Genomic DNA, 23,095 nt, shown 5'->3' on the forward strand with positions numbered 1-23,095 from the left:
CATCCATTGCATAAATGCACAGGAGTCGAGTTGAAAGGAAGCTCTGGAACAAGGGTTCGTAGGATGAAGGTGGAAGGGGATAGACTCTGAACAGCGGCGTAGCCAGACTTCAGTGGGAGGGGGAGTCCAGAGCCCGAGGTGAGGGGGCACATTTTAGCCCCCCCCAGCGGCACACTGCAGACCCCCCCCCCCCCCCCCCCGCTGCTGCAGCCACCCCCCCCCCCCACCGCCACCACCAACAACAACTTTGGCGACCCCTGCTGACGACCATCTCAACCCCCCCTCCCGCCGCCAACCCTCCCCCGCCGCCGCCTACCTTTGCTGGCGGGGGACCCCAATCCCCGCCAGCTGAGGTCCTCTTCTTCCTGCGAAGGCTTCGTTCTGTTTCTGACGTCCTGCACGTTGTAAGTGCAGGATGTCAGAAACAGAACGAAGCCTTCGCGGGAAAAAGAGAACCTTGGCTGGCGGGGATTGGGGTCCCCTGCCAGCAAAGGTAGCCCGCGGCGGTGGGGAAAGGTTGGTAGCGGGAGGGGGGGGTCGAGAGGGTCGTCGGCAGGGGGGTCCAGGGCCAAATCTATGGGGGCCCAGTCCCCTGTGGCCCCACGTAGCTACGCCACTGACTCAGAAGTAGCCTGAGGAAATATTTCTTCAAGGAAAGGGTGGTGAATTTGTGAAACGGCCTCCTGGTGGAAGTGGTGGAGACGAAAACAGTATCTGAATTCAAGAGAGCTTGGGACAAGTATATTGGATCTCTAAGGGAGTGATAGGGAGAGTAGATAGCACGGATGGGCAGACTGGATAGGGCAGGGTAAGGCAATCTTTGTACGCACAGGGCTGCATGAATGTCGGCGCTACCCGTAATGGGCCGCAGCGTTACATAATGTTGTAACCGGAAATGCACAGAACTCCATAGACCTTTGACAAATTTTTACTTATTTATTTAACTAAAAATGAAGGAAACAAACTGCTACAGTGACTATTCTGAAAATATTTGCAAAATACAGTATTTAAAGTCACCAAAACTCTGGTTTTCTGTGGTATACTTCCCATGGTCTCGGGAGTGGGGTGTGGGGGTGGGGCTGCATAAAATTCAGTGGTGCATAAGTACATAAGTACATAAGTAGTGCCATACTGGGAAAGACCAAAGGTCCATCTAGCCCAGCATCCTGTCACCGACAGTGGCCAATCCAGGTCAAGGGCACCTGGCACGCTCCACAAACGTAAAAACATTCCAGACAAGTTATACCTAAAAATGCGGAATTTTTCCAAGTCCATTTAATAGCGGTCTATGGACTTGTCCTTTAGGAATCTATCTAACCCCTTTTTAAACTCCGTCAAGCTAACCGCCCGTACCACGTTCTCCGGCAACGAATTCCAGAGTCTAATTACACGTTGGGTGAAGAAAAATTTTCTCCGATTCGTTTTAAATTTACCACACTGTAGCTTCAACTCATGCCCTCTAGTCCTATTATTTTTGGATAGCGTGAACAGTCGCTTCACATCCACCCGATCCATTCCACTCATTATTTTATACACTTCTATCATATCTCCCCTCAGCCGTCTCTTCTCCAAGCTGAAAAGCCCTAGCCTTCTCAGCCTCTCTTCATAGGAAAGTCGTCCCATCCCCACTATCATTTTCGTCGCCCTTCGCTGTACCTTTTCCAATTCTACTATATCTTTTTTGAGATACGGAGACCAGTACTGAACACAATACTCCAGGTGCGGTCGCACCATCGAGCGATACAACGGCATTATAACATCCGCACACCTGGACTCCATACCCTTCCTAATAACACCCAACATTCTATTCGCTTTCCTAGCCGCAGCAGCACACTGAGCAGAAGGTTTCAGCGTATCATCGACGACGACACCCAGATCCCTTTCTTGATCCGTAACTCCTAACGCGGAACCTTGCAAGACGTAGCTATAATTCGGGTTCCTCTTACCCACATGCATCACTTTGCACTTGTCAACATTGAACTTCATCTGCCACTTGCACGCCCATTCTCCCAGTCTCGCAAGGTCCTCCTGTAATCGTTCACATTCCTCCTGCGACTTGACGACCCTGAATAATTTTGTGTCATCGGCGAATTTAATTACCTCACTAGTTATTCCCATCTCTAGGTCATTTATAAATACATTAAAAAGCAACGGACCCAGCACAGACCCCTGCGGGACCCCACTAACTACCCTCCTCCACTGAGAATACTGGCCACGCAATCCTACTCTCTGCTTCCTATCTTTCAACCAGTTCTTAATCCATAATAATACCCTACCTCCGATTCCATGACTCTGCAATTTCTTCAGGAGTCTTTCGTGCGGCACTTTGTCAAACGCCTTCTGAAAATCCAGATATACAATATCAACCGGCTCCCCATTGTCCACATGTTTGCTTACCCCCTCAAAAAAATGCATTAGATTGGTGAGGCAAGACTTCCCTTCACTAAATCCGTGCTGACTTTGTCTCATCAGTCCATGTTTTTGTATATGCTCTGCAATTTATTCTTAATAATAGCCTCCACCATCTTGCCCGGCACCGACGTCAGACTCACCGGTCTATAATTTCCAGGATCTCCTCTGGAACCCTTCTTAAAAATCGGAGTAACATTGGCTACCCTCCAGTCTTCCGGTACTACACTCGATTTTAGGGACAGATTGCATATTTCTAACAGTAGCTCCGCAAGTTCATTTTTTAGTTCTATTAATACTCTGGGATGAATACCATCAGGTCCCGGTGATTTACTACTCTTCAGCTTGCTGAACTGACCCATTACATCCTCCAAGGTTACAGAGAATTTGTTTAGTTTCTCCGACTCCCCCGCTTCAAATATTCTTTCCGGCACCGGTGTCCCCCCCAAATCCTCCTCGGTGAAGACCGAAGCAAAGAATTCATTTAATTTCTCCGCTACGGCTTTGTCCTCCTTGATCGCCCCTTTAACACCATTTTCGTCCAGCGGCCCAACTGACTCTTTGGCCGGTTTCCTGCTTTTAATGTATCTAAAAAAATTTTTACTATGTATTTTTGCTTCCAACGCTAATTTCTTCTCAAAGTCCTTTTTTGCCCTCCTTATCTCCGCTTTGCATTTGGCTTGGCAGTTTGCCCACCCCTGCCATATAATCTTTATCTGCCTTCATTTTTCTATGTTGCAGAACCCAGGTACTGATCTCTGTCTGAGTATCAGCGGTGGTGATGTTTTTCATGGGACATGTGATCAGATTTGAGGACATACTGGTATGGGCTTATTGTCTCCTGAGGCAAACATCCCCGCTGTGCCAGTCCTGGGCATTCTTCTCTACCTACGGTCATGCTGGGAGAGGAGAGTTATGTCAGATAAAGAAGGGGTAGGGAGAGGATTGGAAATAGAAAAAAGGCTGGTCTGGGTGTATGTCTCAAAAAGGCTGGTCTGGGTGCATGTCTCAAAAATCCTTTTCTCTGCTCTTGCCTTCCTCCTGCGGATCTGTCTTTTTTTTTTTCTTTTTTCTATTTTTATGAATTGGTTTCATTTCTGCATTTGTGCGAGATGTACTGAGAGCACCACGAGGTGATGCTTCTAGAGTTCATTTGCGTTTGACAATTGCCTATTTAAAAACAAAGGAACCCAAGTCTCCCCACAATTTTTCCTTCATTCACTCACAGTGAAGAATGGATTGTCACCACCCACGTGAAGCCAGCGACTCTCGGTGCTGCCTCATCCTTTCTTCGTTTCTTCCTGCAGCAGTGCAACTGCGGTTGCCTACATGTGCTCATTCCTCCCCTCCTGTCTTGCCCCTCACCTCCGAAAGAGGAATATGACCAGTGGGGAGGGCATGCATTGTACTGGAGGTTTCCCAATGCCTTCCCACCCTCTACCTTTTTAGATTCTGGAAAACCAGCTGGTAATGTCATTAGGAAGTGAGACCCTGCCAATCTGATCCTTCCACCCAGAACTTTTTACCCAATTCCCCCCCCCCCCCCCCAATGGCAATCTTTTTTAATCCCCTTGCTTTATCCACCTCTGCCCCTGTCTCTTGTCATTTTCTTCACTTTGTTTTCTTTTTCCATGCCCTCCTCCTCAAGTCTTCATCTTCTTTCCACGCTTTCAAAATATTTGAAATTTGTAGGAACTTATTATTCCCCCGGTTTATTTATTCATTGCACTTTCCAGTTCATCATCCAAAATGCCCAAGGTCTCTTACATCCCTTATAAAATATAAATGCAGTATGATCATCCTTAAATCCTTTGGTCCTGGGGAACTGGGTTTGATTCCCACTGCAGGCACAGGCAGCTCCTTGTGACCCTAGGCAAGTCACTTAACCCTCCATTGCCCCAGGTACAAATGAGTACCTGTATATAATATGTAAGCTGCATTGAACCTGCTATGAGTGGGAAAGCGCGGGGTACAAATGTAAGAAAAATACAAAAAAAAATTAAATATGTGTGGACATAACTAAGAAACAATTGCGTGACACAACTCATTTAAAACGGAGGCCGAATTTGGGTGTGGTGAGTAAACCCTTCACCATCTCTCCACACTTGCAAAACTGGAAACACCTGTTGCAGTTTCTACCTCTTCTTTTCATTCTTGCTTTTTGCTTTTCTCCCACATTTGTATCATTTGTTTTACTCTCTTCGGTTCCCCCTTCTCTGGCTTTGTTTATTCTCTTTGTCTTTAGTTTCTCACATGTCGGTAAAGCATTAGAAATCGCTGCTACAAATGCAGGTATAAAACAAAACAAAGTGCACAGACGCATGAAGGAGAAATCCACTCAGATCTGCAGTGACTCAGAAATGCAGTGAATTCTACTTCCCAGCTCTCTTTAATAAACATCAGGTAATGGAACCTGAAACGTCTCTTGAAGAAGAAAAGAACCTTTATTTTTATCCTCATCTGGGATGAAAGAGACTGCAGAGAACATTTTACTCTGAAAGAGCAGTTTCCCTCCCCCAAGCAAGGAAATGCCCAGTATGTTTTGACACTGGGGGAAGAGTCAGGCAAACATGAGGACAGCAAGTAGTGGTGTATTGAATTCAATAAACATAAACAAAGTACTAAGTAGTAAATTTAATACGAATCAGAGAAACTTTTTCTTTCCTTCAACATGTAATTAAACTCTGGAATTCGTTGCTAGAGAATTTGGTAAAGACAGTTAGCTTAGCGGGGTTTTAAAAGAAGTCCATAGACTGCTATTAAATTGATTTGGGGAAAATCCACTGCTTATTTCTGGGATGAGCAGCATAAAATGTATTCAACTTTTTTGGGATCTTGCCAGGTATTTGTGACCTGGATTGGCCACTGTTGGAAACAGGATGCTGGGCTTGATGGACCTTTGGACTGTTCCACTATGGCAATACCTATGTACTTATAGGAACTTTTTTTAATGGAGTACTGTGGAAGGGAAGAGCCTTAAAACCACATGACTTGGGAAAGTAAAAGTCTCCTTTTATCCAGCAGGAGGTGGTACTGGGACTGGATGTAGTGGGGAAGCAGTGCTTATGAGTTCCCCTATTCCCCCTCCGTTCTACTCTTCCCCGTCATGTAGCTGAAGAAATGCACCATCTGTCCGTGTCCATAGCCCAGCTGTATTGAGAATTTCTCTTTTATATATTTATACTTTTAATTTAATTGATAACTTTGTCACCGAACATTCATAGAGAGGTACAACACTTAAATATAATACCTTCCCCTTTCCCTTTTCTATAGGGACAATGGGCATCTCAGCTGTACTGCAGTCAGGGTGGCCAGAGCACATTGTGACATCACAGAGCATTTTTAAAGCTGTTCTATGATTGGTCACCAACTGACTCGATTTCTTAACTAGTTTAATGCCAAGAAGTGCAGAGTGATGCTCTTGGGGTGCAGAAACCCAAAAGAGAGATACTGGATAGGAGGGGAGAGATTAGCTGGTGTCTGAGGATCTAAAGGTGAAGAAACAATGTGACAAGGCAATAACCGTGGCCAGAAGGATGCAAGGATGCATAAAGAGGGGTATAATCAGCAGAAGAAAGGAGGTGTTGATGCCCCTCTACAAATCGTTGGGGAGGTCCCACTTGGAGTATTGTGTTCAGTTTTGGATGCCGTATCTTGCTAAAGATATAAAAAGACTGGAAGCGGTGCAAAGAAAAGCTAAAAAAAATGGTATGGGATTTGCATTGCAAACCATACGAGGAGAGACTTGCTGACCTGAACGGAAAATAATACCCCAGTAGGAGTATCACTATTAAATTTTAACTGCCAGACCCTCGACCATTCGACCATCCTTCTCATTGTTTCTACTCCCTCCAGAGTACCCACTCTATTGGCTATTTTCGTGTCATCCGCAAAAAGGCACATCTTTCCTTCCAACCCTTCAGCAATATCTCCCACAAATATATTAAACAGAATAGGCCCCAGCACCGACTCCTGAGGAGCTCCACTGGAACCCTGCAAATTGGGGCCTTGAATCCAGCCAGTAGGTATCGCGCTTGCATGATGCCTGTTTGAGCCCTTCTGAATTCTGGGACAGTTTTTCCCATCCCCTGAGGATATGAGTGTTGTCTCTTCTGCACCTCGAGACCTGGAGAATGGAAAGAGCAGAAGATCTAAGTCAAGAATTGAATCTGGCTCATCTTCATGAGAGTCCAGTGAGCCTCTGGCCCACCCCTCCGTGTGGAAATTTTCAGTACCAAGGAAGTAAATGAGGGATTGTGAAGCATTCACCTGTCTCCCTGTTCTGTTTCTTTGTTTTATAGACGTATGGTTCTTACTGGTGCAAATGGCAGATGTGTCCTGTATTTCTGGAACACTGTATCAGATGAGTTCTCAGCGTGCTGTAGTGAGCAGTGAAAACATGGAGCAACACTCCAAAAACAAGCAGATATCTGTACGTTTTTAATATAGCTTGACAAGGAAAAACATTAAAAGTAATAAGCCAGGTTTTTCTTCCATTTTTCTTTGAAAGTTTGGTCCAGCTATGCATGTTAAAACTACCTCTGTAATATGCAGTTACATGTGCTGTTAGAAAAATTGCACCTAGAAATGTCATTCCCCTTAACCGTCCTCTATGTGTTTATTTCACAGATGTGTATTTAATAAGCCCACATAGAGTGGGACACACAAAAGGCTAACAGCACCCACAACTGTGATGTGCCTAGAGGTGGTGAGGGGAAGGTATGCAAAGTAGGATACCTACATACTGTTTTCCCTCCCAAGCTTATTGTTATCGGGTCAGGGTTATGGATTTGATATACCCCCTTTCTGCGGTACAGTCAGAGCGGTTTACATGTTACATAGTGGTATTTTCTCTGTCCCTAGTGGGCTCATGGTCTTGTACCTGGGGCAATGGAGGGCTAAGTGACTTGCCCCGGGTCACAAGGAGCCACAGTGGGAATCGAACCTGGTTGACCTGGTTCTCGGCCCACTGCACTAACCATTAGGCTACTCCTCCACCAAGCATGTGCATACCATAATTCCTGAGTGGACGTTTATCTGCATTTCAGGAGGGCAGTTTTCTGTCAGGACATTTTTGCCTCGGTAAATTCCTTTTGAATGTTGCACATTTTATTCCTGGAATGGAATATTCCTTTAAGATTTTCTTTAACCTGGACTTGATGCCTTTTCTGTGTGTGGCGAGTCCCTAAGGCCAAAGCAGAGGCTCAACTGCCCTAGGAAATCCATCTAGAGAGGAAGAGAAGCATTGATTCTAGGTTAATTCTGTTTCTGACCCAGCTTGCTTCTCTTCTCTCCCTCTTTCACTTGCTCGGAGATGCTCACCGGAGAGAAGCATTTACCAGCTGTCGAAAACCCACAATGGCGCCTGGCAGCAAAAGCCGCATACTTCTTACCCACAGTCTCTCTTTTCTGACATTTCTCATACCTTGTTATCCATCCTGTGCCAGTGCAGATAATTAGAGATAAAAGTAAAGCAGAACTGGATATTGGAAAAGAAAGATACAAACATTGAATTTCCTGCCTGGTCTAGAGCTCTTCTGCCTGCCCAGATGATTCAAGGATGATTTATCTCCTGTGTGTACATCTGTGCACCCCGTCTCAATCTTATCTTCCATTCTCCTGCCTCTGACCCTCTCGGCTTAAGCACAGCAACGCAGCGCTGCATGGATTTCACGGTTTAGCATGCTCTTGTCTGGCGACCGATTTGAGATTTTGGATCATTTGATAGTAGCAGCATATTAAGGAATACACGGCCAATCAAACTTGGATGTCTAAAGGAGGAGGAGAAAGTGGCTGGGGCCAGTAAAAAAAAAATGTTCTGGCCCCTGCTTTGCCTGTGGTCCCATGGCTTTAATTTGCAGCTACTTGGAATTTTTCTTCATTTTTATTTCTGTTTCCAGTAGCCCAGCCAATGAAGCTACTGAGGTTCCCTTTATTTTCAAAGCAGTTTATCTAGCTAGGTTGTCCTGGATGAAAATTAACCCACTCATGGTAGCTTGCTACTCAAAATAACTTATCCGTTGGCAGCTTGCCAGTGAAGGACAAAAACGAGAAAGAACAGACCGCTGCACTTACAAGGTGATGGAACAAAAATTAGGGCAAGATCAAGGTGTAGCACAGATTTTATTAGCTGGCAAAGAACAAGACTCGACGCGAATTGTGTTTTGGCCGCAAGGTCTTCATCAGGAGTCTGGGTGAAACCAACTGGCTGATAGCGCCTCTCCAGCCAATGACACTTCCGGACTAAATATGAACATGCAGTAGTCAGCTTTACGTAAAATATGCGTTAGTGTCGAGTTAACAGCACTCTGTGAAATGCTGCGCTACACCTCGATTTTGTCTTAGTTTTTGTTCAGCACCTTGCCGGTGCCACTCATTGGATTTTCAGCAGTATTTTCCAGATAAATCTGATGACAATCATTGCAGATCACCCCGGAGCTATCGAGATAGTGCCAGAGTGATTATGGGTTGAGTGAGAAATATGCAGTTAGAGACAGTATTCCTTCCACTAACTTAGATAACTGTACCAATTTAATTTAAGAGAACAAAAGGCTTTTCTGATTTATCTGGATAGCATCAGCTCTGACTGCACTATCTAGACATTCGATGCTTGGGTATCAGCCATAGCTCTCCACTTGATCTGTATCTATATAGCTGGATTAAAAGGAGGTTGTTCCTGGGGGCTGGGAGTGGGTGGGGTTTTTGTGTTGGTTTTCCTATCTCTCTCATCACACGTTTAGGGTATGCTCTGGTGGATCCTCTTTTACTGCTATCCCAATGTCAGTTGGTGTACCTCAGGGCCATGTCTTGGGATCTCTTCTTTTCTCCATCTATACTTCTTGCTCTGATCTCCTTCCATGGTTTTCAGTATCATCTCAATGCTGATGACTCCTAGATCCACCTCTCCACTCCATAAATTAGGCCCAGGTCTCCGCCTGCCTGAATGTCTCGCCATTATATGGACCAGAACAAGGCCAAGGCCGAACTTCTTATCTTTCCTCTCAAATCCACCACCTTCTTCCCTCATTCTCTTTCTGTGGATAATACTGTCATTCTCCCCGTTTCCTTAGCTTGTAACCATGGGTTCATCTTTGACATCTCTCTCTTTCTTTGCACATATCCTGTCATGTCTTTCTGGGCATGAGTATGAGTCATGCATTTGATATACCCAAAGCAGCTTAAATATACAGGCACTTTCTCTGTCCCTAGCGGGCTCACAATCTAAGTACTGTTTTAAATACATTTTACAGCAATTTTCTCCTATTTGCTTCGGAAGGGATTTTTAAAAATGTCTTTCAGTTCTTATGGGAAGCAATAACCAGTCCTATAAACCAGCAATGCAGTAATATCTTTCTGTATAATATCACCAAACACTATGAAAATCCTTATCCACACTTTTATCACCTCCCACCTAGATTACTGCAACCTGCTACTCTCGGGTCTCTCACTGAACCATCTCTGTCCTTCATTCGCTTCCACCAGTGTCATTACACTCGCACATACGCTTCTCAAGTCACTTTATTGGCTCCTTGTCCTCTTCCTTATATTGTTCAAACTTCATTTACTGACCACCAAGGTCCATTCATTCTGCAGCTCCTGGGCATTTCTCCCTACAACCCTCCCCAGGAATCCTGTTCATCAGGTAAGTTACTCTTAGCTGTATTCAGAGGCAACAGAACATCCTTTTGTTGGAGGGGCTAAACAGACCAGTCTCCAGCTCCCCCCCCCCCCAAGGATCTTTAGCTGCTGAATGCTGATACTGTATTGGTGGGGCAATGGCCCCTGTGCCCCTTCTCTTTCCGCTGCCTGTGTCCCCCTTATCTACGACCACCTCCAGACTCCGTTCCTTCTATCTTGCTATGCTGTATCCTTAGAATAGTCTTCCTGAGTTGGTATGTCATGCTCGTCTGTGGTAAAGAGTTGCAACGGGGACAGAAGTCTAACCCATCCCCACAAGAATTTAATGGTATCTAAAATTTCCAGGCAGCTCTCTGTCTCTCTTTGGGTTTGAGCCGCAGCACTGCAGCCAAGGAAGGAACAGAAGCTGCAGCTTGGAACACTGTGGTGCACACACGTAAGACTTGTCTCTGGTTCGCTCACACTGTGTGCTGAGAGGTAGCCACATGCATGCGCCAGTAAGTCAGGTGACCTCTGATGCTCGTGCCTGTGTCGGAGCTGAGGCCTGCGCATCAGCCCGGGAGCAGAGAGGATTAATGGAAGACTTTACGCATCTGCACTGTTAAAGCAAGGAGGAGAAAGAGGTGGCACTCAAAGAACTTGGTAGGTGAGAGGCTGGCACATGTGCAGCTTACATTTCCGGGGGAACACTGCGGGAACTGCTTCCATCCCATGGGAACTCTGCAGAACTATTTCCGTCCCTGCAGGGATACCGCAGCCCCGGAGGAGTTTCCCCGCAAACCCTGTGTTCCCGTGCAGGTCTCTAGTCTGTGGCCCCATTTGAATTCAGGATAAAAGCCCTTCTTTGTCAGGCTGGTTTGAAATCTTAACCCCTTATTCACCTGTTCAGTACCCATGTTGTTTTCATCATTCCTGTTTGTCTTGAATGGATTGTAAGCTCTGTAAAGCAGGGTCTTTCTTATGTGGTGCTGTGTACTTTTAGTAGCGCTGTAGAAATAATTAGCAGTAGTATTAGTAATGGGGAAAGGGTATTTTATTTAAGTTGAGGCAGGAAAAGAGGACATGTAGGTTTGATTTTCAAAACTACACATAGTGTTTCCTCTGATTAGCCACCTGTGGTGGTAGATGAAAAATACACAGGTACTTTTATATATGAATTATCTTTGTATCAATTTTCAAAGTACCCAAATGGTCCCTTTTCAAAATAGGTTACAAGGTAAGTGTGTACCTCACAGTCCTGCAGATTGAAAGCGCCCCCCTCCCCCCTTGTGAGATTATGAACGTACTTCATTTAAGCTGGTCTCTAGTTGTATCGAGATTGTCTGTCCGTACTGTATCTGTAGTGCTGAAGCCTGACTCTGTGTCATGTGCTCTAACTTGGCATATCTAAAGGCAGAAACCATGTCAGTGACTGACCAGGCGCCTTTTTCTCTCCCATTTTAGGATCAAGCATGCAAACATCGTGTCCCTGGAGGATATTTACGAGAGCCGAAGCCATCTCTACCTCATTATGCAGCTGTAAGAGACTGAGGGAGCCTGCCTTTTAACACAGAAACCTGTGTAACCCGCTTCCAGGAGGGTAGTTTAAGGCCAGTCCTGGATTTCTAACAACCCTATCCTGATGCAGAAATTTCAGGGGGCAGAATTTGGGTCTACAGTGCCACACTGCTTTAGGGTGTACGTTCAAAAGCAGGACTGGCCAAAACAAATCTTCCCCCCCCCCCTCCCCCGGAAACGGGAACCTTAACAGCTCAGTCATACGCCGTGATGGCTTTGGGGATCCTTCATTTTGGTGTTACTCCCTTTAGTTTTCCTGCTTAGTTCATCTGATTAAAAAAAAAAAAAACCAAAACTCAGCTTATTGATTCACTGTGACCAGGAATAAATATATGGGGAATTTCCACTCGATGAAATAAAACAGTAAGTTGCATAAATGACCAGATTTTGCCGAGAGACTGCATCTTGGTAAGCCTTTGTAAGGGAGGGGGCCTCACGGAAACTCAACCTGGACAGGGGTCCTTTACTTTTATAATGAAATCTCTGCTTTTTTACTAAGCCAGGCTGTAGGCGTGCTAACTTCCATAGACCGTTATTAAATGGAGTTAGGGAAAATCCACTATTTCTGGGATAAGCAGTATAAAATGTTTTGTACATTTTTGGGATCTTGCCGGGTATTTGTGACCTGGATTGGCTACTGTTGGAAACAGGATGCTGGGCTTGATGGACCTTTGGTCTTTCCCAGTATGGCAATACTTATGTACCCCCTCCCGCTTTCTTCCCTTCAGCAGCACTTCCTATCTGCTGTGTCCATCTACTATATAGGTCTGTCCCAAGCCAGAAGTTTGCTGTATTGATTTTGAGTGTATTTATGCAGGGCGTTGGGTCATTTTGCATAGTGTCTAACATCTGAAAGCAGACCCTTGTGTACTAGGTTGCACGTTTGGTCATGCTATTCTTATAAAAAAAAAAACTCTAGTTAGAAAAAGAAAAGGAATCTTTGTTTCTCATTAGCAACAGCACAAGAAATATTATTGGCTCTAGGCATTAATAGTTTTACAGTACAGAGTCTAACAATAGGAAGGAAAGTTTATTCCTCACTGTCATACAAAGGTCACAGAACAGAGAGAAAGAAAGGAAAGAAATATTCTTAGCTATAGAGAATTAGTTTGTACAAGCCTGAAATAGGCTGTGGCAAGGATATGAAACTCTCCTGCCATCCGGACCAGGCTAACCAGAAACAAACGAGGAGACTTCCATCGACGGTAGAAAGTTTATTGGTGAAGACGCGACACAGTACCATGTTTCGGCTTCTGGCCTGCTTCAGGAACCTTTATATAAAATACTTGAAAACATCAAATGGTCAATAAACGTTGATACAAGAAGATGGAGAAAATATTTTATATAAAGACTCCTGAAGCAGGCCAGCAGCCGAAACATGGTAGGGTGTCGAGTCTTCACCAGTAAAATTTCTACCGTCGATCGAAGTCTCCTCGTTTGTTTCTGGTTAGCCTGGTCTATTCCCCACTCCTTGTGTACTTCACTTGGATAAAAATATAGTCAGTTTCCCATTTTAAATTTCAACACCTACACCTCATCCTTCACTGCCCTCCCTGACTCCCAGGCCAGTAAGATGAAGGCTTTTTATTTTGTTCTAGTTTCGATTTTCAGCCGAACCTACGTGCCTGGTTTCGGTTATGGCCGAAACAAACAACAACAACAAAACCAACAGATTTGGTCGGCCTCTAGTCCTCCCCACTTGCCACATAGTTTGTTACTGCTCTGCTCCTTTGTTAGCTACAGTCTGAAGTTTGAGTTTGCATTACCTACAGGACTTCACAACACTATGGAACCCCTTGTAGTTCAGATTGAAGCCAACTGAAAAGGGGCTAGACACAACTAAAAAACACCTGCTCTCCTGCCCATGGGAGGGAAGAAGGAAGGAGATGATTGTACAGGTGGCACTGAGTTGCGTGCTAGCGTGTAGGGCCTGCGATAGTCATCTGTGGCCCACATTGCAACCCAGGCTTATCTGCTCCAAAGCAGGGAAAAGATGGTTGGCCAAGACAGGACAGCATACGTTGGGAAACCAAAGATCCCAGCCCAAACAGTGGGATTTTTTTCTGTGGTTGAAATGGATGTAACTGACTGTTTTGAACTGCCTGGCTTTCTGTTTTCTGCTGTCAAGGAGGTTCTCTTGCTTACCCTGACTGCTGTCAACAAACATTGGAAGGTTTCTGTAAAGTTACTTATTTGCCTCAGAATTTGATCTCTTTTAAAACTACACAGGATAATCCCAACATTGGGTTAACGACTGATAGACTTTTTTTTTTTTTTTGCTGCTGTATGCTGCATTGAATTTTAATGGGTCTTCAAGACATGTTCACCCCATTCACCAGATTTGACCCTAGATTTGGGAAGTGAGCCAAGCCTGCAGCTGCCAAGAACTTTCCTTCGGTCTTGAAAATAAGTCGTCCCTTCAGTCAGTCACTAGTGGATGAGGGATGCTGGATGCAGAAAGTTACAGCCATAGGCTCTCTGAATTCTTTTTATTGTAATGACATTGACATGCAAAGAGATCTTTTCTTTACTATATGTCCTTTCCCTAACAAATGTGCCAAGGAACATTTTGGTGTTTGAATCTGGGACTTTGACCTGCACTGCCATCTATTGGCGGTAGGCTATCATGGTGGTTTAACTGCATGTTTCCTTGGACCCATGGAAAAGTGTTTTCCAATCCAATGGTGTGTCATTTGACACTTTCTTTTCTAAGCCCTGTCTCCAGACCTGAATTTAGTCAGATAGGCAACTGCCTAGAAAACTAGTTTTCAACTCTGTCCTTAGAGTATACCCAGCTCATCTTCAGGATATCCACAATGAATATACATGAAAGAGACTTATATACAAAGGAGTCAATGCATTCAAGTCTTAAGTCTATCATCCTGAAACCTCATGCACTGGATGTGCTCCAAGGACGGGGGTGAGAACCACTGGCCCAGGCTGCCAACTATTAAAAGCGTCAACTACCCATGCCATAAAGGACCCTTCTCCCACTTACTTCAGGACCATTCATCTCCATGGCACTCTGGCTCAACGCCTCCACCCCTGCTTTCTAGTCTTCAGGCAGCCCCTCTTGGCTTTCTGTATGCCAAGAGAGATCACTGCCTTCACCTTCTGGTCCCGTGAATGGATGCTGAAATCTTAAATCCAGCCCTGCCTTTCTCAGGGATTCTCCATAATAATTAGCACCAAATGGCACACACAATGGTAGGAGTTAGAGAAGTCAGTATGTAGGATGGGATTAGCAGCCTCTGATAACACAAAGCTAGGTTGGCAGCAGTCATTCTCCTTTTTTAAATGATTTTCACATCTTTTCGTTTGAATTTTTTTTTATTTGCATGAAGTCTTTATGAATCATGAAAACATACAAGAAAGCTCACTGAGCTCAACTAACAGCGCATTATATCATGAGCTAAACAAGCAAACAAAGGCGCCATAAGCACCGCTAACAAACGTTTTCAACATCTATTAAATTGCCACAAAAAACTTCAACTTTTTTTTTTTTGTAAAAGTTTTTTCTTAGAACATGTCCCCCCCCCCCCCCCCCCCGTTTGAATTTTTATTTAATATTAGTATATTTAGACTGGACCTTAATGTAGGGTCTGAGAACAACAGGGAAAATACATGAGTACCTAAGGGAAATCTCTCGTTACCTCAAGCGGGGTTTATGGGTTTTTGGCTGTTGCTCGGTTGAGGTAATGTAGTGGTCTCTCAGAGGTGGGGGTTTTGGCTGCAGTCTCCCAGTGTTCTGGGGTGGGGTTTCTGGGTTTTTGGCTGTTGCTCGGTTGAGGTAATGCAGTGGTTTCTCAATGTTCTGAGGTGGGGTTTTTGGCTGTGGTCTCTCTTCTGGAATGGTACTTCTAGATTACTTCTACAGAGTAACAGCAGAGAAATGTCATGGTCTCACTGAGTTACTTCTTTGTGCTGTACTGTAATGGGATGGTTGGTTATAGAGCAGACACTGCAGCCGTATCTAAATACTGGAAGTAAGCATTGGGCCATTTTATAGCGAAGAGCTTTCACTAACCCTTGCTTTTTCTTTTCTTGTGCTCCGGCAGGGTCTCGGGAGGGGAACTCTTTGACCGCATTGTGGAGAAGGGATTTTATACAGAGAAAGATGCCAGCCAACTCATCAAACAGATTCTGGATGCAGTGAAATACCTTCATGATATGGGCATTGTCCATCGAGACCTAAAGGTGAGGTTCTAACTGCATCTCCTGTTAAATGTTTACCTTCCCCTAGTCACACGTGTGGTACAAGATCAAATGACGTCCCTCTCCTGGTGATGCATGTAGCACTTGTGGATAAGGAGGTAGACTTGCTGGCCAGAATGTTGAAATGAAAATTGTTCTGGAATCACTCAGGCAGGTTACATAAAAATATGCATCAAATACAGAAAAGAGTATCATTTATAAATGGAACGTGTTGAAAGGAAGAGAGACTTTGTTCTGTCATGCCATACGTATTTATTTTACTTACTTAGAGCGGCATCTTAGAAATGGTATACAGATTGGAATTGGGATATTCAGCTCAAAACACATCAAGTTCCGCTAGTATTTCTGTTCCCTCTAAGCTGAGTGGCAGTCCTTCAACTTCATTTCTGCCAGTAGGGGGCGATGCTTCAATATTTTGATTTCAGTTGCTAAGGACGTACAGGTTCCCTGGAGTCCTGCAGAGCTTGCCTGCCTGCTTTCATAAAATTTAAAAACCTCACATTCCAAAAATAATAAAATAGTCATATGTAAAAATCACTTGAAAACCTGTTGGAAAAAAATAGGCTTTAAACAACTTACAGTATTTAGGTAACTGGACTTGCATCTAATTTTCTGAGGCTATAGATTCCATAAATTAGCTCATATTAATTAAAAGCCAATTTCCTTGTATGAACCTGCAATAACATCCACTGTGAGGAGCATAAGACTCTAACCAGCTCGTACAACCTCAACGACTTCACCAAATACCCAGTCTGGCCAAACACAATGATCAGCATCTTAAATTGAATTCTGGCCACAATAGGCAACCACTGTAAAGATTCCAGTAATGGGGTTACATGATTCATACTTCGCCTTTCCCACATGTCAATATAGCGGCAGTATTTTGCACTAATTGCAAATAAACTCAAATCCTGGAGGACCATGGTAAAAACCACATTAACAGTAATTTGTTCTACTTATCGCCATAGAATGAGCCGAGGTTGCCACATCTTTACCTTACAGAAAAGATCTACCCTTTCCTATCATACATTATATAGATTCAAAAATGCTGCCTTCACCACTGCAGATATGAAATTTTTAATCATTCTTAACTATGGTTGCCAGCTGGCTGGTTCTGAGCTGGCCTGGCCTGTTTTCCAGTGAGAAAAGTCCAGTGAGAATCCACGTGTGTGGAGAACTCAAAAGGTCCCACGGAGTAACTCAAAAAGAGAAGAAAAATGGAAACAAAGAACCATGGATTCCAGAGACTGGAGCACACAATATCTTGGTTAAAACAAAGTTTATTAAGAAATCAAAAATGACTCATACATAGTAACATAGTAGATGACGGCAGAAAAAGACCTGCATGGTCCATCCAGTCTGCCCAAGACAAACTCATATGTGTATACCTTACCTTGAATTTGTACCTGTCCTTTTCAGGGCACAGACCATATAAGTCTGCCCAGCAGTATTTCCCGCCTCCCAACCACCAGTCCCGCCTCCCATCACCGGCTCTGGTACAGACCGTATAAGTCTGCCCTCCCCTATCCTCGCCTCCCAACCACCACCCCCTCTTCCCCCCAACTGCTCCGCCACCCAATTTCAGCTAAGCTTCTGAGGATCCATTCCTTCTGCACAGGATTCCTCTATGCATATCCCACGCATGTTTGAACTCGGTTACCGTTTTCATCTCCACCACCTCCCGCGGGAGGGCATTCCAAGCGTCCACCTCCCTCTCTACGTGAAAAAATACTTCCTGACGTCTTTCCTGAGTCTGCCCCCCTTCAATCTCATTTCATGTCCTCTCGTTCTACCGCCTTCCCATCTCCGGAAAAGATTTGTTTGCGGATTAATACCTTTCAAATATTTGAACGTCTGTATCATATCACCCCTGTTCCTCCTTTCCTCCAGGGTGTACATGTTCAGGTCAGCAAGCCTCTCTTCATACGTCTTGGAACGTAAATCCTATACCATCCTCGTAGCTTTTCTTTGCACCGCTTCCATTTTTTTAACATCCTTCGCAAGATACGGCCTCCAAAACTGAACACAATACTCCAGGTGGGGCCTCACCAACGTCTTATACAGGGGCATTAAAACCTCCTTTCTTCTGCTGGTCACTCCTCTCTCTATACAGCCTAGCAATCTTCTAGCTACTGCCACCGCCTTGTCGCACTGTTTCGTCGCCTTCAGGTCCTCAGATACTATCACCCCAAGATCCCTCTCCCCGTCCATGCCTATCAGACTCTCCCCACCTAACACACACGTCTCCCTTGGATTTCTACTCCCTAAGTGCATCACTTTGCATTTCTTCGCATTGAATTTTAATTGCCAAATGTTAGACCATTCTTCTAGCTTCTTCAGATCTTTTTTCATGTTTTCTACACCCTCCGGGGTGTCCACTCTGTTGGAAATCTTGGTGTCATCTGCAAAAAGGCAAACTTTACCGTGTAACCCTTCGGCAATGTCACTCACAAATATATTGAACAGAATCAGCCCCAGCACCGATCCCTGAGGCACTCCACTACTCACCTTTCCCTCCTCCGAGCGAACTCCATTCACCAGCACCCTCTTACGTCTGTCCGTCAACCAGTTCCTAATCCAGTTCACCACTTCGGGTCCTATCTTCAGGCCGTCTAGTTTATTTAAGAGTCTCCTGTGGGGAACCGTGTCGAAAGCCTTGCTGAAATCTAAGTAGATGACGTCCATAGCACGTCCTTGATTTAATTCTCCTGTCACCCAGTCAAAGAATTCAATGAGATTCGTTTGGCACGATTTCCCTTTGGTGAAACCATGTTTTCTCGGATCTTGCAACTTATTGGCTTCCAGGAAATTCACTATCCTTTCCTTCAGCATGGCTTCCATTACTTTTCCAATAACCGAAGTGAGGCTTACCAGCCTGTAGTTTCCAGCTTCTTCCCTATCACCACTTTTGTGAAGAGGGACCACCTCCGCCGTTCTCCAATCCCTCGGAACCTCTCCCGTCTCCAAGGATTTATTAAACAAGTCTTTAAGAGGACCCGCCAGAACCTCTCTGAGCTCCCTCAGTATTCTGGGGTGGATCCCGTCCGGCCCCATGGCTTTGTCCACCTTTAGCTTTCCAAGTTGTTGATACACACTCTCTTCTGTGAACGGCGCTCTATCCACCTCATTTTCAGGTGTACTTTTGCCAGTCCCTCTCGGTCCTTCCCCAGGGTTTTCTTCAGTGAAAACAGAACAAAAGTATCTATTTAGCAAATTGGCTTTTTCTTCATCATTTTCTACATAGCGTTTTGTTGTATCTTTTAGTCTCACAATTCCCTTTATAGTCTTTCTCCTTTCACTAATATACCTGAAGAAGTTTTTGTCTCCTCTCCTTACATTTCTAGCCATTTGTTCTTCCGCTTGCGCCTTCGCCAGACGTACCTCTCTCTTGGCTTCTTTCAGTTTCATCCGGTATTCCTCCCCGTGTTCCTCCTCTTGAGATTTTCTATATTTCTGGAACGCTAACTCTTTAATCTTTATTTTCTCAACCACTTGCTTTGAGAACCATATCGGTTTCCTTTTTCTCTTGCTTTTATTTACTCTCCTTACATAAAGGTCCGTGGCCCTGTTTATTACTTCTTTTAGCCTGGACCACTGTCCTTCCACTTCTCGTATGTTCTCCCAGCCCATCAGCTCCTTCCTCAGGTATTCTCCCATTTTGTTAGTCAGCTCGCTTGAAATCCAGGACTTTGAGTTTAGAGTGGCCGCCATCCACATGATCCGTTACATCAAAACAAACCGTTTAATGGTCACTGTTTCCCAGGTGTGCAGCCACTCGGACATTTGACACACTATCCCCATTCGTGAGCACCAGATCCAACGTGGCTCCCTCCCTCGTGGGTTCGTTCACCATTTGTCTGAGCAGAGCACTTTGGAAAGCATCCACAATCTCTCTACTTCTTTCCGATTTTGCAGACGGAACCTTCCAATCTACATCTGGCAGATTAAAATCTCCCAACAACAGCACCTCTCTTTTCTTCCCCAACTTTTGAATATCAGCGATCAGATCTTTATCTAGTTCTTCCAATTGTGTCGGGGGTCTATAGACAACACCCACGTGGACCAAGGTTCTATTCTCTCTTTTTAAGGTGATCCATATCGCTTCTTCCTTTTCCCAGTTCCCTGTCATTTCAGTCTCAACATAACGCTGTGTTTCGGCTGGAGGAGGGCCTGTATCAGGAGTCTGAAACAATATATATATATATATATATATATATATATATATATATATATATATGAAAAATATGCATTAAAACTTTTATGACTTATGAGCATGATGAGAAATGATAGTTAAAACTATTGAAAAGATGATAAAATGATTTCCAGTGGACAGACCAGCTGCTGGCAGACCCCAAAAACTGGCACTACAAAAGCCGTATTTTTTCAAATCATTGACCTCTCTCTCCCTCCCCATGCATCAGTAGCAGGGCAGCGATTAAAGCACCCTGCCTCCAGCCGGGTCAGGCCCATTCCTGTTCCTCTCCAATGTCCCGCCCCCTGGAAACAGGAAATTGCATCAGAGGAGGCGGGACATTGTAGAGGAACAGGAATTAGCCTGACCCAGCCAGAGGCAAAGCGCTTTAAGCGCTGCCGCTGATGCACTCAATTTGGATAACCGAGGGGGGGGGGAGGTAGAGTGCGAGAGAAATGCTGGATCCGGAGGGGGAGGGAAAGGGAGCTGGATATATGCTGACTCGGGTGGGGGGAGAGAAGGAGAAGTAGCTACGCTGTATGGAGGGGTAGAGAGGTTGGAAGATGACATGCTGGACCCGGGTTTGGGGTGGGGAGAAATGGATATATGCTGGTCCTGGGATGAGGGGTGGCATGAAGATATGCTGGACCCAGTTTTGGGTGGAAAGAGATGGAGGTATGCTGGACCTAGGATTTTTATTTTTTTTTTTTTGGGGGGGGGGGGGGGAGAGATGGATATATGCAGGACCTGGGATGGGGGAGGGTGGAATGAAGATATGCTGGAACTGGAATTGGGGGGATGAAGATATGCTGGACTCAGTTTTGGGTGGGGAGAGATGGAGATGGGCAGGACCTAGGATTGGGGGGGGGGAGAGGTGGAGATATGCTTGACCTGGGATGGGGGACGATGGATATATGTTAGACCTGGGATGGGGGACGATGGATATATGTTAGACCTGGGATTGGAGGGTGGTGGAATAAAGATATGCTGGAACTGGGATTGGGGGGGAAGGGATGGAGATATGCTGGATCCAGTTTTGGGTGAAGAGAGATGGAGATATGCTGGACCTGGCATTGTTGGGAGGGGGATTAGAGATGTGCTGGGCCCACTGGGAAGAGGGGGGAAAGAGAGACCATATTATACTAGCATAGAAAGAGGGACACAGAGGAGACACCTGAATATAAGAGGAGGATAGGGACATTAAGAAGAAAGATGCTAAACATGTAGGAAGGATAGGAACAGGGGCACAGAGGAGATATGCTGGATAGGACAAAGAAGGACATAGAAAGAAGATGGATGGTGGACAGGAGACAGAAGAAATGTCAAGTGGACAGGTCACCCTGGAAAGTCAGGAAAAACAGAAATCACAAGAGATGCTTGGACCAAATCAAATGAAAAAATAAAATACTCGGACTATAAAGGTAGAAAAAAGTATTTGATTTTATATTTATTAATTGGAATGCATCACCTTTTGGAAATTTGCATCTCTGATATCTTCCACTTCAGTTTCTCCGTCTCTAGTATTGCTGTATATGAAAGTCTGATTTCTTGAGGTTTACAGTTGTTTTGCCTTTGTATCTCTATTATTAATGTGTAGTCCCTTGTTTCATAATTGTTGTGGGTCTGTCTGTGTTTTGCATGTGTGATTCAGGGTGTGGTATTCTGCTAGCATGTACTTTCTATGCAGAGATCTACAACAGTCCTGTTCTGTTTTTTTCACTAGAGGCTGTATTGGTGTTTTAGGGCCTGTTGTAATATTTATAGTGCTGCCTTTTCACTGATAAAGTAATTGGTTTCTGAGTCCTGGAGGATAGTACTATTATGGTATATTAAGGTGTTTCTCCATAGTGTTTTTCAGCGGAGGATTTGTGAGTTGGCTTTACTTAGGGAACATCAAAACTGTAACATAATTTTAGTTTGTCATAATGTCAGAGTTTGCAAAATCAGAGAATATTGTATGTGTCACCTTTTTCTTCTGAGAAGTCAACCCTGATGCGGACGGTTGGATATAGAAGAGGGGAGGGCGGGATAAGGTGCAACAGTAGGTGAGGCAAGAGACGGGGGCCGGAGGAGGGAGGGGCATGGAGCATGGCTTGTGTCGGGTTTTTCTCTGTTGAAAAGTTTGCAGCCCTATTCATAACTCCCCAAATTATGACCATAACTGCCGGTTTAATTTCTTGATTCATAACCGACGGCCATACAGTCAATTCCCTTCCTCTGAGTCCTCAACTAAACCAGATAATCTCACTTTTACGGAAATGTGGTGGTATTAAATAGTGACTCCAGTGCCGTGAGGATCTGGGTAGACAGAGCAGCTGGATTTGTAATATAAGTAGATATTTCCAGACACTCAAAATCTTGGGGGAGGGGGGCATAGAGTAGGAACTTGTCCATTCTCTTTCCCCTCTTTTAAGTTTCAACAATTTTTATTGATGTCTTCATATATACAACATATGTCTTCATCGCCTTACAGATTACATCTCAAATTGCATATCACAATTAACAGTCTTTAATACATCAATTTTTTATATCATTAATCAATTAACCTCCCCTCTGCCCCCCTTATCCCCTCCAATGCTCCAATCAAGATCTCTTCCCCCATCCCACGCCATTCCTTATGTCTCCCAACCGCCCTTCCCGCTTCCTCTATACCCCCCCTTCCACCCCATCTCCTCTCCCTCCCCCCTACCCCCATTCCAGGCTACTTCTAATCACTCTGCTAATTAAGTTGGAAACTACCTCTCTTGTGTACCCAACCCCTCCAGATTACATCCCCAAGTCCATCCCCAGCTGATTGATATCTCTTTCCCCTCTTTAATATGTTTGGATGACAGTGGCTTTTCACGAGGAGGATTCTGGGATCTGCTATTTACACTTTCATTTTTGTCTCTGTCACGGCGTGGGGTGTCAGCCAGAGAACCTGCTCTATTACAGCCTAGATGAAGACTCCACCATTATGATCAGTGATTTTGGATTGTCGAAAATCGAAGGCTCTGGAAGTGTGATGTCAACTGCATGTGGAACCCCAGGATATGTTGGTAATTATCAAAATGTGAAGTACTATGCTTTCTACCGGTCTACACA

General features: G+C 44.7%; 1 protein-coding gene across 2 annotated transcripts in view; it reads left to right on the forward strand.

Moving 5' to 3' along the window:
* CAMK1 (calcium/calmodulin dependent protein kinase I) overlaps window positions 1-23,095 on the forward strand; it is a 182,669-nt gene that overhangs the window by 75,735 nt on the left and 83,839 nt on the right. For both annotated transcript variants that reach the window (XR_003942642.1, XM_030208175.1), the window contains exons 4-6: window positions 11,491-11,565; window positions 15,663-15,801; window positions 22,923-23,049. Coding sequence is in view for 1 of the 2 variants with exons in the window: in XM_030208175.1 (XP_030064035.1) it covers window positions 11,491-11,565; window positions 15,663-15,801; window positions 22,923-23,049 (341 nt within the window). In the remaining variant the exon portion in view is untranslated. The remainder of the gene's footprint in view (window positions 1-11,490; window positions 11,566-15,662; window positions 15,802-22,922; window positions 23,050-23,095) is intronic.

Source organism: Microcaecilia unicolor, chromosome 6 (genome assembly GCF_901765095.1).
Source record: "Microcaecilia unicolor chromosome 6, aMicUni1.1, whole genome shotgun sequence".
Taxonomy (NCBI): Eukaryota; Metazoa; Chordata; class Amphibia; order Gymnophiona; family Siphonopidae; genus Microcaecilia; species Microcaecilia unicolor.